The sequence below is a fragment of the Wyeomyia smithii genome, chromosome 2 (assembly GCF_029784165.1).
Source record: "Wyeomyia smithii strain HCP4-BCI-WySm-NY-G18 chromosome 2, ASM2978416v1, whole genome shotgun sequence".
NCBI lineage: Eukaryota > Metazoa > Arthropoda > Insecta > Diptera > Culicidae > Wyeomyia > Wyeomyia smithii.
This window is the reverse complement of record NC_073695.1, coordinates 202,820,369-202,835,820: the sequence shown is the minus strand read 5'-3', so window position 1 is coordinate 202,835,820 and position 15,452 is coordinate 202,820,369. Positions and strand designations below refer to the sequence as shown.

General features: G+C 40.1%; 2 protein-coding genes across 2 annotated transcripts in view; both read right to left on the bottom strand.

Annotated features, from left to right (window-relative positions):
* Positions 1-15,452, bottom strand: part of LOC129721959 (probable ATP-dependent RNA helicase DHX35) — a 52,981-nt gene that overhangs the window by 3,399 nt on the left and 34,130 nt on the right. The window lies entirely within an intron of this gene.
* LOC129721960 (ceramide phosphoethanolamine synthase) lies at positions 1,060-3,331 on the bottom strand. Its single transcript, XM_055675099.1, has one exon. It carries the CDS (start codon positions 3,099-3,101, stop codon positions 1,944-1,946), a length of 1,158 nt encoding a protein of 385 aa, XP_055531074.1. The 5' UTR covers positions 3,102-3,331; the 3' UTR covers positions 1,060-1,943.

Sequence of the window (15,452 nt, the reverse complement as noted above, 5' to 3'; positions counted from 1 at the left end):
ATGGTGATGAAAACATAGAACAGTGTTTTCATAAGCAACGCATTAACTATATCCGAGTCTTTTGCCAAAGAAAATTTTAGTTAACCACGTGGTGGCTTCCATGTGGCTTCAACACACTACAACCTTAAGACGTTGAAGCCTTGAAGCACTCCTTTTAGCTTCTTATTGCATATATTCATGCAAAGGCAGCAAGCTGAAAAATGCATCCAAAGCTTTTGACGGAATGCTGTGCACTGCTCCCATTTGTTTTGTTTCATTTGTTTTTGACTACCACATTAGCTACTAAATAATTGTCCAAGCAAAGTAAAGCCTAGGTGCGAACATTCCGTCGTTGAGTTTTGACCTTTCTCCTTATTAGACTTTGCAGTCAACTATTAAAATAGAAAGGACAATAGCGGGGCTAGTGCTGCGATCCTTCTGACATTATCAATCTCTCCCGAGCAGGTGATAAATAAAACAAGAATTCTCCTAAACGAACACATGAAAATGCTTTCGCAATTGAAAGAGTCTTCAACCGCGCGTTGTTTTGTTCCGTAAAAATCAATAAGTCCGACTACAAACGATGTCGTTACATTAACAACTCGACGTGACTTAATGAGGCATTGCAGACGGTCTTAGTCACCGTTAAAGTAATTTCCCTGCTCTAGTGCAATAACGTTTATGATTGTTGGAAGTGCATTTTTCCTCGTGTGTTTGAGACAAACGGGCGATGACGAGCAACTATTTTATCAGATTAGGGCAAAGGCGATTATTATAAGCTCTAATTCACTAACAGTATTTGAAGATAAAAGGCATAGGATAAATATAAGAATAATTGTAGCCGTGTGCAAACAAATCAAAGGTAGTAGACAACGTTCGATAAATGGATCACTAGGTGATATCTTACTTTGTCAAAGTCAAATATTGATGGAGCAATGCTTATCCGTGTTTAGAATTAGCTTATCTTCTTCAGACTGTCGTTTAGATATTCATCAACAAAAGGGGGATTTGCAAGGCGATAAGACTCCAGAGAGTCTCCATTTCTTCTTACATACGACAATGAACATAAAACAATGTGAATAGTTTTAAACTTCACATATACACGTACATATATTTGCATCTCACATTAATTTCCCATCGCTTAAAAAGCTTCACAACACATCAATAACTTCAAACTCGCCGCAAAATCAGTGCGCGTAACTTTGCCTGTTACTAGGTAATGCATACTAATAATTCTCGTGCTGCTTGCGTTTGCCTCTTAACTAGACCACACTAAACCTATTTCAGCTCTTACTGCTGTCCAGTGCAACTGTGTGCCTTGTAGGCGCTTCACCGCAAAAAAATGACGGATTTATCGCGGGGAAGTAGAAAGTGATATTGTTTTCGTTCCATAAGTTCGCCCTTCAATATAATATACTATCTTCTAAATATATATAGAGCTATTTCGCATCTCTCTCTGTGTATTAGACTTAGAAACTAAAAATAGAAAATGTTTTGTTTTGTTTTTTTTTTATCTAGTAATTGCAACACTGAACATAGTTTCATCTGTTTATTGTTTGTAGTTTATGTCACTTCGTTGAAGATTTACTTCTGTTACCACAACAAACTGGTTGTTTTTGTTTTTTTTTGTTGGATTATCCATATTTTCACGGCTCCTATTTAAAAGGTAATTAAAAACGGTTTAACAATTAACGGATAGAGTAAACAGATGGGCTGTACAAGTATGTGTGATGAGTGTCTGACTATAATAAACACGGCGCATTAAACAAATGTTTTTTTTTCGACGCACAGCACTCGCTGTACCACCGCTTAAGGCCTTTCTGCTTGGCTACTACGGGTACAGTATAATAGTATACTATTAGAAAAAAATGCTAACGAATAGGTAATAATAATAAGTGGGACGTAAGGGAGTTTGTTCTTCAGGACGTAGGTTCTTTTCATTATCTCGTACTCACTTAGTTTAATCACAACGATGTATTGTTACCAGTCAGCGATTTATAGATAAAATTTTGCACTCCGAGCAAATGCATTTCGGCCACGCTGATGATGACCAACAATGTCACAAAGCCAGCATACTGAATCATGCGCAGGTACTCCCACAATTTATCACAGAAGATACTCAGCAGCAGGAAATGCAACAGCGCGTGCACATTAAAGATTCGCCACAGCCAACAGATGAAAAAGAATCCGGTCGAACGGAACACCGACTCCTGGTGCATAAACTGCGTTGGCGTGACATCTTCTCGTTCGAGCATATCCTGGTATATGGCAATGTAACGATTCCATCCGGTGGAGCTGAGCAGCAGAATCCCACTGTAGCAGAGAACCTTCCGGACGACCTTTTTGGTAGTTACCTTAATCTTGTAGACCACGCCTGATTCGGAGTTTTTAGATTCTGCAACTGGAATAATCGACTGCAGCTGCGTGTAACCTCTTCGCGGAGGATTGTTTTTCAGAAAAATGAAAACGCCAATCATCAATGCAATGCAGCCTAAACCATCGCAAATTCCATCGATGTAGTAACCGGCCGAGCCAATATCCGACCGTTCTCCTCGGATGTGTTTCTTAGCTCGCGCCACATGTCCGTCTAGATCATCCAAAAAGGTTCGAAATTGGAACAGCACCACACCGATTCTTCGATAACCTAACGAATCCGAAGCTACCATCCGTCCGGAAGCGATTGCTACAAATACGTGGAAAAATGAAATCGCGTTGGGTGTAATTATGTCCCCTTTTGAAAATCCAGCCAGGTTATCCGCTATAGTTGCTAACGGTGCAAAGAGATAGTGATTAGCATGGTCCAACATCATAGCTTTCACCGTAACGTCACACAAGGGATTTAGATCGCATGATACCCAAGTCACATCTTCGTACCGAGCGGCTTCCGAAAGCTGCGGCTGCCGATGTGGGATTGCTGAAGTAACGTACGCCGCCGATGACGATGCCATAGGTAGGGTGGGTTTCAGCACGGTACTGCCATTCAGCAATCGAATCTCGTTGTCTCGTATTGGATAGTCCTGGATGCGAATGTATAGATTCACATCCATCCAAATGAAGAAAATAATCAACAGGAAGAGTAAAGTCAGCAAAATCTTGCTGATTTGTGAACTGGGACCAACCATGGTGTATGTTTGATTGTTTGTTTTGAATCACAGGTTACGTCGTACGGTACGACACACTCTAGCCGCCAACGAAAGCAGCAGTTTACAGTTGTTGTAACACCGCGCACTTTGTTGGAACAGTTGTTGCCGCTCTAAGCCGGCAAATGGTACTGTTGCGATGACTAGGTGGTGGTGTGCAGAACTATTCGGATCTTGTGGGGACAGCACTCTACAGCCCGACTACGGCCACACTCTGAAAAAGGAGAGAGAGAAAGAAAGAAAAAGAACCACCATCAGTATCGTACGTCTACTACTGGATACACTTGGTTGCATGTCCTTCCCGTGGGCCGTAATGGAGCGTGCGAGGTACTGGAGGGAAAAGGAGTGGTGATGAAATGGTGTTGGTACTGAGAAAATATAAAAATGTTTGCTTTCGTGATATGGGCACATATCAGCGGGATTATTGACATGTTCTAATTGAAGGTGACTTTGAAATTCATCCAACGGTATGTTTGCACTTTAAATCTGTTCCAAACTGATTTGACATCATACATGATATTACTCGTTATTCAAATTATTACAAACGTGAAGTACTAAACATTGAAACTATACCTCTTCACGAAGCTGAGCTGATTGGAATAGCAGGTACTGGAGGTAAATCAGTAAGATCTGAAGTTAATATGTTCCACACGGACTGGACCCAAGATTGGACCTTGAGGCACACACACCTGCTCTGAGAGTAAACCCATCAAATTCTGAATTTAGGTAGCCAACCTAGAGAGCTCAATTAGTTAAATATTTTTTTGAAATTTGAATTATAAAAATTGGTTAACAATTTCGCAATCAATTCTTTATGCCAAACACTATCAAATGCTTTTTCTATGTCTAGAAAAGTAGCTACAGTGGAACAAAGTTCAAATTTGTTAGCTCATATTATATTAGTAGCTCTGAACAAATCATGTGGAATGACCATGTCGTAATCCATAACTGTTCATTTGCAAAAATTAACTTTACTTTGATTTGTGACATCATTTTGTTAAGAATAATTCTCTCATGTAGTTTACCTATCTGAGAAAGAACACTGATTGGTCGATAATTTAAAACCTCAGCTGAATTCTTATTAGGCTATAAAATTGGAGTATTTTTTTGCATTTTTCCATAATTTGGAAAAGTATGCAATTTGGAAACAATTTTTGAAGATTTTTAACGAAATCATCAGGTGCTTCCATGTTTTTTGAAATTTAGAATAATTGACGAAATTGAACGAGTGACTTCATCTTCGATTGGAATCACAGAATTTTATTTCGTATTATGATCCCTCTCAAACTGTTGTGCAAGTCTTTGAGCTTTTTGTTCGTTGGTTACAGGAAATGAATGGTCTTTGAAGGTTTTCAAGGATCTTCGATAGTTTTCGAAAGGGTTTGGAATGTGCTTTCAATTTTTCGACTCTAGTCCTGAGACTTTTGATTCATGATTTCAAAGGAATAAATCTATAATTAACCTCTCTCTGTAAATCTTTATGAACAGTATCCAAAGCAGGGCTACGAGAGTGGCAACATTGACGCGTACATTTTATCAAACAAAGATTTTCATCAACTATTGGTAAATCAAATTTCACTTGAGCCTCTGGAATTGAACAATTTCTGGCATCAATAATTGCACATTTGAATGCTTCCAAAGCGGAATCACTATTATTAGATTGAAATTATTCTCAATATGAGTTTTATATCTTTCCTTATTTACCTTGACAATTAAAAACAGAGCTCATAAGGTATAAAACAGATTCTTGTGATATGGAAAAAAGTTATTGGAAGTAATCAGAATCAAAATCAGCATGTGTGATCAATTCACAACGCATATGGCTTTGATCTGTTAATACCAAATTGATCGTAGATAGATTTTTTACAGAAGAAAACGTGTAGAACTATTCGGAGTTAAAAAATACCATGAGGAATAATCATTGAACAAAATTTCACCATTGAAAATGTTAGAGAATGTTACCTCAGTAGGAATGTCGTCTGTGTTTACTACCTTATTTTTTAGCGTTTATCTATTTTGTAGGTTTATCCAAATGAGTAATCAGTTTTCGAATTACCAGGATTTGTCATTACAACGTTCGAACTACCTGCTACGTTCCCATAAGTTTAAGCCAAGCCACCTGAAAGAAAAAAGCCAAGAGTGCTTGAACAGGAGTAGAAAAAATGGACAGCACAATTGATAAATTGGAGAGTTGTTTGGACTTGAATTTTTTCATTGCCATTCGCAAAAAATTGCCATATGGTTGCCGTTACAGTTGGTACAACGAAAATTTTCATTCCTTCTCACTGAATATATGATCTTTTTGTGAAAAAAGTTACCACAAATTAAACATTGTGGATCCTTGTGACATAGCTATGACCCATAGAAATTATCGTTAGAAAATACGGCATGGAGTGATATGCTTTTCGCCATCGCCAAATTTCCTGTATAACTTCCTTTTTTAGGCTAACGAGGCTCGGTATTGTAGAACAGTAAGTGTAAAAAGGAAGGATAAAACCATTCACACACAAGCACGGATGCATAATAAGCATATCTCTTCACAATAAGGGTATTGTTAAAAATACCAGTGCGGAATGCAGCAGATTCTCGAGAATTACTCACAATAGATCAACGATTCTGGTTGCAGTGAGTAAGTCCATACAGTAAAAAAAAAAAGATTTTATTTACCTATATCTAAGCCTAAACTAACTGCCCATTCATGGTTCAGGCGCCAATCGCTTTGTTTAATTTAGAAAGATTTTCTGTTAGTATTAACCAGTGTTGTTAGCAGAGCTGCGGAAAGTCAATATCATACTACTGACATTACGCCAAAATGATGCAACACCAGAATCAGCCAACTACGATGCATGGTTCATTACAAAAGAGTTTGCGATGTTACAATGATTCTCTTAGCGTCAACTTTCACTCTCAATTTTTTCTTGCCATCTTTCTCGATCATTCGGGTATGGCTGTACTGAGATTGAACTAGCAGAAATATCAAGTTCATTTTGACAGCATGATGTTATGAGGATGGCAAACATAAAATCAATGATTTTTCTTCAATTGATATGTATGATATTGATATATGGTCGGCGTGCGATCAGACCGAACTAAGCGCCGTTTTCTCAGACTGAGTCATTGACACCCAGTGGATATGAGAAGTAATAATCTAGCTATTATGAAGTAACGAATCGTTTGAGCATTTGATAACGATATTATAACAAAAAATTCTCTGTAACAGCTTGTACACAGCAATTGCGGCGGTAAATGTTTTTCAACGCTTGGTTCGGTTTGGCTGCACGCCGACTAGAAGCATTGTCAATAAACAACTATTACTTCGTTTTGTTACTGAGCGTATTTTAGTTTGGTACATTTTGAATCTGTATTATCATTTATTTTTATTCTTAGTAGAGAATATGCTTCTTCATAACACCAATTGTAATAAAAAGAATTCTATTAATATTTTTCAAATGATCTCATATCTGAAAAATAATATTGCATTTTTATTTGTTTTTTGACAGTATGAGTTTATTAATTTAATTCTTGAATATTGTGCTTGTTGTAGGTTAAACTAAAGACAGTGTCAGTTCGCGGCAAAAAATGAATCGCGGAAGGCAAAACAGGAAACTTTTAAATATGTATGGGTATGTATATTTATATACAGATCCTGTCAAATTTTGGCACGGTTCAACTTTGAAACTGTTCAATTTCGGTTCGGAACGGTTTTGCTTCTCCTAGTTTTCATTCATATTTTCTTTTAACGAAGAGAATGGCCGGAGTTAATCGACTGGTTTCGGATATATGACCGGAATATGTTTCAGTAACATGATAACGATGATTAAAGCAGTGCTTAGAAGTGCTTAAAATCCTACCATGCCTCTCATTGAAAAATGTAAAAATGCGGACCTGTTCCGGTTGTGTTCCGAATACTCGGGGTTGTTGTGCCAGCCTATCAAGCGACACCTATAACCACTGGTTTGAAATTATAAACCTAGTTCATTGTGGCCATATCTTGAGTTGGGATCGTCACGGACCGCAAAGCAGATCAAATTCAAAAAATCCTGATAGCAACAAACTTCAAGCTGGCACTGACATAATCACGCTACTAAAACGATTTTTGATATTCCGAAAATCACCTTGATTTGCATTGCAGTGATATTTCCCAGTGAACTCTGTATATTCACGACGATTGACAATGAGAACCCGAAAATGGCAACAAAAGAGACAAGATATTGAATCACTTGTCGGATCTTCACGCTTACTGTGATGGTTGCTGGCTATTCATGACAGAAAGAAACGAGTGCGATGATATTTTCTCCCACGTCATAGTTAGCATGTTGCTTGGATTAATCGCAGCTCTGGTTGTTAGTCTCGCTCGTAAGCAGCATGTAACACCTCATGTGAGGTTCTTTTTGCTACCGCTATCACATAGTGGAGAATTCTCCATTCAAGCTATTTCTCGTTCTATCTCGCTTTTTTCTTGCTCCCGAGATCATATGCATACAACTCTCCTCGTGTGCACTCGTGTGTACCTACTTTCAAACTCGCGAAAACGACCAGTCGAAGACAATTGTTTCAAGATGCTTTGGAATGGTTGCAGAGGGACAAAAAATAATAGGGTATCGGACTACTTCAGCAGCGGTTTGTTTCAGCTGGTTTTGCATTAGACTGCTGTAAAAAAACTTACCAAAGCAGTCCGATACCCTACACGTTGCCCACTGTCGGCTGTCGGTGCATGAAGCAAAACCGGGAAGAAAGCATTTTCGTTTTCGAGCACAGTTTTTTAAGCCCTTCTCCTAGTCGAGTACTCCTACTCGCAACCAGGAAATCGCATACTCTTTCACAGTCGCTGAGTAGCAATACAAATGAGTTTTCTGTGTCGGTGCGCGCTTGTTGCTATTCAGGAGAATGCATGAAGAATAAAGAGTATCTCAAAATCCGAGTAATAGACTTGAGAAGCGTAGCATATGTCTCGTTCTCAAGCAGGAAGGAGGAGAAATGTTTTGCTTCACATCCCTTGGCGTCGGTGATTGGCACAACATCAGTGGCGGAGCTAGACCGACGGAAAATAAGCGAGGATAAAAAAAATAATGAGAACTGAGTAAAACTTACCACCAGTTACCTAACTAACTGATTTGGAGAGAGCATCCACGTTCCCAGCCACCAACAGCGTAATACTCACTATATTTGCATTCTCGTCATGCAAAATACATCTTCAAATATACTTTAATCAATAGCTAAAATATCTGAACACTTCATTTTACCCAAAACATCCGAAAAAATCAGAAAAAAATGTTATTTTGCGACTTTCCATAGTAGGGTGCCCCTTAACTCTATACATCTGGAGGTCACCAAACACAGATCAACCACGTTCTGATCGATTGTCGGCACTTCTCGGACCACTACCTGGTGATGGATAAGATGTGCCCAAAACTCTCCGTTGTTAACAACATTCGGTACCGACGCCCGCCCCGATTAGATATCGCGCTACTGAAGCAGCCCAACAACCGAAGAAAACTAACCGCATTCGCTCAAAGCTGCTCTGCCGGAGGAGGACCAGCTAGAGGAAGCTCCTCTCAAGGACAGTTGGAACACCTTCAAAAAAGCCATTAACAGCGTAGCGGACAACGATCGACGATGAATGCAGAAGGGTGATGGATAAGAAAAACGTTGCGCGGGCAGCTAAGATACGCAGTGCCACTCATCAGAACGTAGAAAGATATAGACAGAAGAAGGTGCAGCGTACCCAAATCTTCCAGGAGAAAAAGCGCTGCCTGGAGGAGAACTGGAACAGTTGCATGTTTCTCAGGAAACGAGAAAGTTCTACCAGAAGCGCAACGCATCCCGCAGAACTTCGACGAACACCTGAATGGCGCCCAGGCAGAGGACCATGGCGGGGAGAAAGTGATCCCGTCAGCTATGGATGCCATCAGGCAGGTGAAAAACAATGAATCGGCTAGGAAGGATGGCCTCGGAGCAGAGCTTAAAAGATAAATATGAACAGCAACCGGAGGAATGGAAGGATGGGGTTATCTACCCTATCTATAAAAAGGCAACAAATTGGACTGATGGAACTACTATGCGATTACCGTCCTGAATGCCATCTACAAAAGTCCCAAAATATTTTCCGCATACTCTCATCGATAGCCAACAAAATTGTGGGAAGCTATCAGGCCGGCTTCGTGTATGGACAGTCTACGAGGGACCAAATCTTTATCATACGGCAGAGCCTCCAGAAATGCCGTGAATACAGAACTTCCACGCACGGGGCACCACCTATTCATCGACTTGAAAGCCGCGTATAACATTATCAACCGAAAAGAGCTATTGATGGTCATTGACGAAAACGGCTTTCCGGAGAAGCTGATTAGACTGATAAGGGCTACGATGGATGGGACGCAGTGCTGTGTGCAAATATCGGGTGGATTGTCGGGTCCATTTGAATCCCGCAGAGGGCTTGGACAGGGTGATGGTCTCTCCTGCCTGCTATTCAATATTGCGATACAGGGTGTAATGGATCGAGCGGACATCGACACGCGCGGAACAATCTTCAACAAATCCAGTCAACTCGTTTGTTTCGCTGATGACATGGACATTGTCGACAGAACACCTGTTGCGGTGGCAGAACAATACACCTAAAACGGACTAAAACGTGAAGCAGCGAGGGTTGGATGGCAGATGAATCCGTCTAAAACGAAATATATGCTAGCCGGTGGAACCAGGGAAACCAAATGTGCAGATTTGTCTGCAAAACGCAGATTTTTGGAGTCCGTGTGTAGATTTTTAATGATTTGCAGATATTTGACGTTTTTTCACTGTTTCTGCAGATTTTTGTCAGAGTCTCCTTATATTTGCGCAGATTTTCTTAAAATGTGAGCAGATTTTTACAGACTTTTGCCTGCGCGAGCGAAATTTTTTCGGATCACGAGTAGATTTTTTTCAGATTTCAAGCACTTTTTTCCGGTTTTTCGAGCAGTTGCAGACTTTTTTCAAAAACATCTGGCATCTCTGGGTGGAACAGAAGCCGACCGACGCATTACGATCGACGACGATGAGTTCGAGGTAGTCGACCAGTTTGTCTATCTTGGCTCACTGGCAAATGAGGACAATGATACCACCGGTTAAATCCTCAGGCGTGTTATCAGTGGAAGTCGTGCCTACTAGGGGCTCCATAAGCAATTGCGGTCGAACAGACTAAGCCCCCGTAAGAAATGTAACCTGTATAAAACGCTCATAAGACTAGTAGTCCTCTACGGGCATGAACCGTGGACAGTGCTCGAGGAGGATCTGCAAGTGCTCGAAATTTTCGAACGACGGGTAGTAAGGACGGACTTTGGTGGCGTGCAGGAGCACGGATTATGGAGACGGAGGATGAATCATGACCTCGCACAACTCTACGGTGAACCCAGTATTCAAAAGGTGACTAAAGTTGAACGAATACGCTGGACAGGTTATGTTGCAAGAATGCCGGACAACTATTCCGCGAAGATGGTGTTTACCTCCAATCCGGTAGAAAGAAGACGACCAGGGGCGCAGCGGGTAAAATGGGTAGACCAGGTGAAGTGAGATCTGGCGAGGAGTACACAGTGTCCCAGGGATTGCAAAGCAGCAGCCAATAAACGAGTGAATTTGAGTATCCTTTGTTAATCAGGCCATGTCACTATGACGAAATTGCAATTAAATAAATAAATAAATAACTCTATACTCTTGGTTTTCTTTGTTGTAAATGTAACTGCGTTGGCGGGGGCCTAGCGTGGTTAGTAGCGTCTTCGCCAACCACGCTCGACGCCTGGGTTCGAATCCCAACGCCGACATAGGTGTCGATGGTTGTGGGGTGGCGTGATCCACTCACAACCAACCCAACTGGTCTAGATTCAATCCTAGCCGACGCCGGGAGATTTTCCGAGGCGAAAAATTTCTGGGATCACGCCTTCCATCGCATGCGGAAGTAAAGCCGTTGGCGCCGGTCCGTTAATCGACGGGTCGTGAGTTAGAGTCCTGGGTGGAGTCGCCTCCCGGGCGTCGGTGATGGGCACAACAACAGTGGCGGAACTAGACTGACGGAAAATAAGCAAGAATAAAAAAATGTAACTGCGTATAGTTCTCAATTGATTTGCTTGACATATCTTGTAACTAAAATTTTATTAGAATGCTGGCTCTTATTTCCGCATCTAACGTTTTAAATAAGTATTTGATATTCACGAAAACTTCGAGAATGTTCGGAAATGACTATGCTTAATTTCAATCTTGAGCTCGCTTAAATCGTTCAACTGTTCTAAAATATTTATTATTATAAATGTTACATTAGGTAGCAGATCGCCGTTTAATCATAATCGTCTTAAATTTCTCACAATACGGAAATAAAAATTCCGGCACCAGTTTATAGCCTGCAACATGTTTTTAAAGGATACGCACAGAGGCCAGCCATTTTTTTAAATACTAAACATTGGAACACTATCGAAACTATAATAGGAGCCTCAAATGACGAATACAGGAACATTATGGTTAAAAGAGGAAATCAAAGTATTCTTTTTTTAATAAATAATACGGTTATCGCTTTAAAAAATTGTGAAAAGTATCAGAAAAGAAATAATTATTTTTTCTGAACTATAGCCGAAAGTAGTTGCTCGAATCCTTGGAAAAACTCATGTTTGTCGTTGGACGATAACTCGCCATAAAATTTTTATGTAACAATTTCCAGGAAACATTTCAGGCCCGTGGATAGGTAAATTGTATCATAAGTATAATTCCAACGGTCGTTGTTTGTACTTCTAGGGAAGGGGAAAAGGATTAGGACAACTCGATTCATTCTGAAATGGTAAGTTATACAGGCAAAGGTACAACATTTCCCCTCTGGAAAAGGGCAAGAACGACACAAAAGGTTTCTGTTATGAAAGTATATGAAAGCAGATTACAAGAAATATGGATAGTGTGCGAATATTCAATCACAACAACTGGTATTTACGCCACAGTAGGTCATAGAGTATACTGCAAGTGTTTTTCCATCGGTACATAGCTACTGTACCTATGATTTTATAAAATGGAAATCAGCGCCAGAACTCAGCTTCGCACATTCGGTATTCAGTGTAACTCAGCACGATTTAATGCTGTTTTGTTTTGCTTTATGTAGAGGCATATACCTCTTCTACTGGTATCGATTGAAAAGGGGATCAAATTATTGTACTGGCATTGACCATAACAGCCACAGTATGGCCAAGAGAAAGCGGGTCGAAGTGAGAAGGGCGTCGAATCTTTCGATGGATTATATTTACATAAACCATTTATTAGTTATATATTTTTTGATCCATTCTAGTATTCTTGATTGGGGAATTTACCGCGAAACTAACGATTTCTAACGATAACTATCAAAAAGAAATATTAATGGTACGTGTGAGAACCCACGAAAGCGCCCAACCTAACCCCAACTCTTGCGGACGAATAGTTTCCGCTGATTGAATCATACTGTGGCTGTCAGCATAGAAGTTAAAAATAGTACAGAATGTCAACACTAAACTATCAACAGTCGGATTTGAATAACCAATGTGTCCACACTATTTTCCATCATTACAAGCCTAGTTCCGAATGGGCAAACACACGCTCACCCTTTCCCTCTCTCTCTCTCTCCGGCAGGTGCACCCATCCAAGAATCTATTTTGGGGCGTTTCGTACCGGACTGGTTATACTGGCCGATTGTTTGCTCTTTTTCTGACGTCTACTTTCGTGATGCCTTTTTGTCAGGAAATAAGTGAACACGAACATTGAATAAAACGCCGGAACGTGCACTTACTACGTGAGGCGGAAACACAACAAACTATCTCGTGTGGGGGCGGAGAGGGTAATGGATTCAAACTTGCACCCACGATGACAGACGAAACAACCATTTGTTGGAGTTAATGCCCTAAATTATACAAAACTGACTAAGATTACGACCAACGATATGACAATTCATATCAGTAAAAATCTTGTGTAATTGTACAAAATGCAGGATTCGAGAAATTACCTGCTATGGACTGTTCATGTCATTGCGGAATGTTAATTTCTCCTATCGACTGTCGTTGTCACAATTTTTGTCATTTTTTTTATGACGAGTTAATTAGCTGAGTTTGGGATCCACTTCAATGTTTTCCAATCTGATTCAAGTAGTATCAGCAGTATCTTTGATGTTTTCAACTAGTCGACGTGATTTTGCGCTGTATTATATTGTTATTAAATGTCAATGAATGTTACATCATCCAAAACCCATGACCACGAACATGGGTTGAAAGTGCACTTCAACCGTCGCCTCTGAATAAAGTGATCACATATCTGAAAAAGTAGCACTACCAAAACAATTATCCTAATTATGCGTAGAATGAGCATGAGCATGAGCATGATTGACCGCCCGCGGTTGCTACTCCGTTATTGCCAGATCAGCTGTAATTACACATAGAACCAACGGATGATGCTTGGGACTAACATTCATCCTCGATGTGTAAAAACTGGTGACCTTAACCTTTATATTTGGCAATACCAGCGCCGGCCGCATCCGAATGCAGGTCAAAGGAGGAATGTGTATAGGAATATGTTGACGTGACACTCGCTTTATTGGAAGCCGAGAACACCTCTGCACTTCCACGAGAAATCACTGGGATGTCGGAGAAAAGGGTAGGGTTTGCAGCAGGTTTCGTTTTGGTAAACGATGCGCTGAGTTCGAGTACCGGGTTCATAATAACAAATATCGCGCCTATAAGTTCAAAATAACCTCCGCGAAAATTATTACGCGATCCGAACTCATTCTGTTTGATATACCACGATAAAAAAAAGCATGCGAGGAATCCGTACCTGCGACTAAATTGAGACAGACTAAAATATTCGAATATTTCCTTGGCAAATCATTTAGTAAGTACCGAAAAGAATATCCCATTGATTTATCTCCGACTACACAATGTTATGAATGCTACAAAAGTTCTATCCACGTTAACGTCTCGCCACTTTCGTTTTCTCGGTGAGATTATACCGACAACTATATCGCGTTGATAATCTATCTGTATAAAACACGAGCTCATGGAAGGTATCGACGCGAAGTCTCTAGTTACTCGGTCACCCGGACATCTATCTTCTGCTTAACAGATCGACTAACGACGTTCGTTTGTTCCTAAAAGGCGATTTCCTGATTTGAGACCAATTCATGCACGACCGCTCTATTCCTTCCTACCAATGTGGACGCGTAGGGACGCGGCGTTTTAGGTCGATTAATTTTATTTGTCTACGCAAGAGTCGCCTATTAAATACAAAAATTGGCAAAGTTCCGTGCATCCAGAGCCCCAAAATTAAAAAAAAATGCAGGTACACATACTTGCCAAAACGTAGTCTCAAATTTGCGGACAAAACGCCAAACTAGTCATAATTAAGAAATAGTATTTAAAACGATTATTCAAAAGCTAGATAAATCGAATAATAAAGCATAAGATTCTGGTTAGGTGTAATCCATCCACCACCACAATCATTCCAATATTTTCCTGATTAAAATCCCCCTTCCTCTCAAAACAGAAGACGTCTTTCGACATACGCGGACTTTGAAAAGAATACATCACGTAATAATTAGATCAATTGCGATATTTATCGACCGAGTTAAACTTATTCATGTGGGTTGGTATTTCGTAAAAGTGAAATAAAAAAAAAAAAACAGCAGATCTGGAATCGCTGCTGGTATTCCTGAATGACTGATCTAGGCCACACTAATGTTAAAAGAAGCAAACTTCGTTGCTATGTTGTCCATGCCCACGTGGGAAAAGGAGAGACTGCACTAGGAGCATTCTTGAATAGCCATCGCGTCAGAGTGAGATAATGAATATGATCTTATTGGAAAATTCACAACGGTGGATCTTATTGGAAAACGCTAGCATCCGTCACGTTGGAAAGAATTGTGCTCACCTTAGCATTTATGGGTTTAGCGAGGTCGATAAAATTATAATAATACATATAAAATACTATATAATATATAAGTAAACGAAGGATTATAAAAACTCCTTTGGTAGGGAAGAAAACTAGCACCTCTCTGTACTGTGTAAGATACAGTTTTACTTATCTGTCGTTACCGCCGCCATTGCGTCTTGCTGCCTTGCACCTGGATAAAATAGTATTTTCTACACTTTATTGCAAAGCTTTGGCAAGTACTTCAACTTGCTGAGTAAACTACATCACTAATCTTCACTTTTAACACAATTATTCTCGTTAACCCGCTCTGCAACTCTTCAAAATAAGTTTATAATATTTTAAACACGCACAATTAAAAAAACACCGTTTCGCTCAGCAGTGCACCCAGTCCTCCTGTCTTATCCTAATTATGCGTAGAATGTATGTTAACTAATCCTG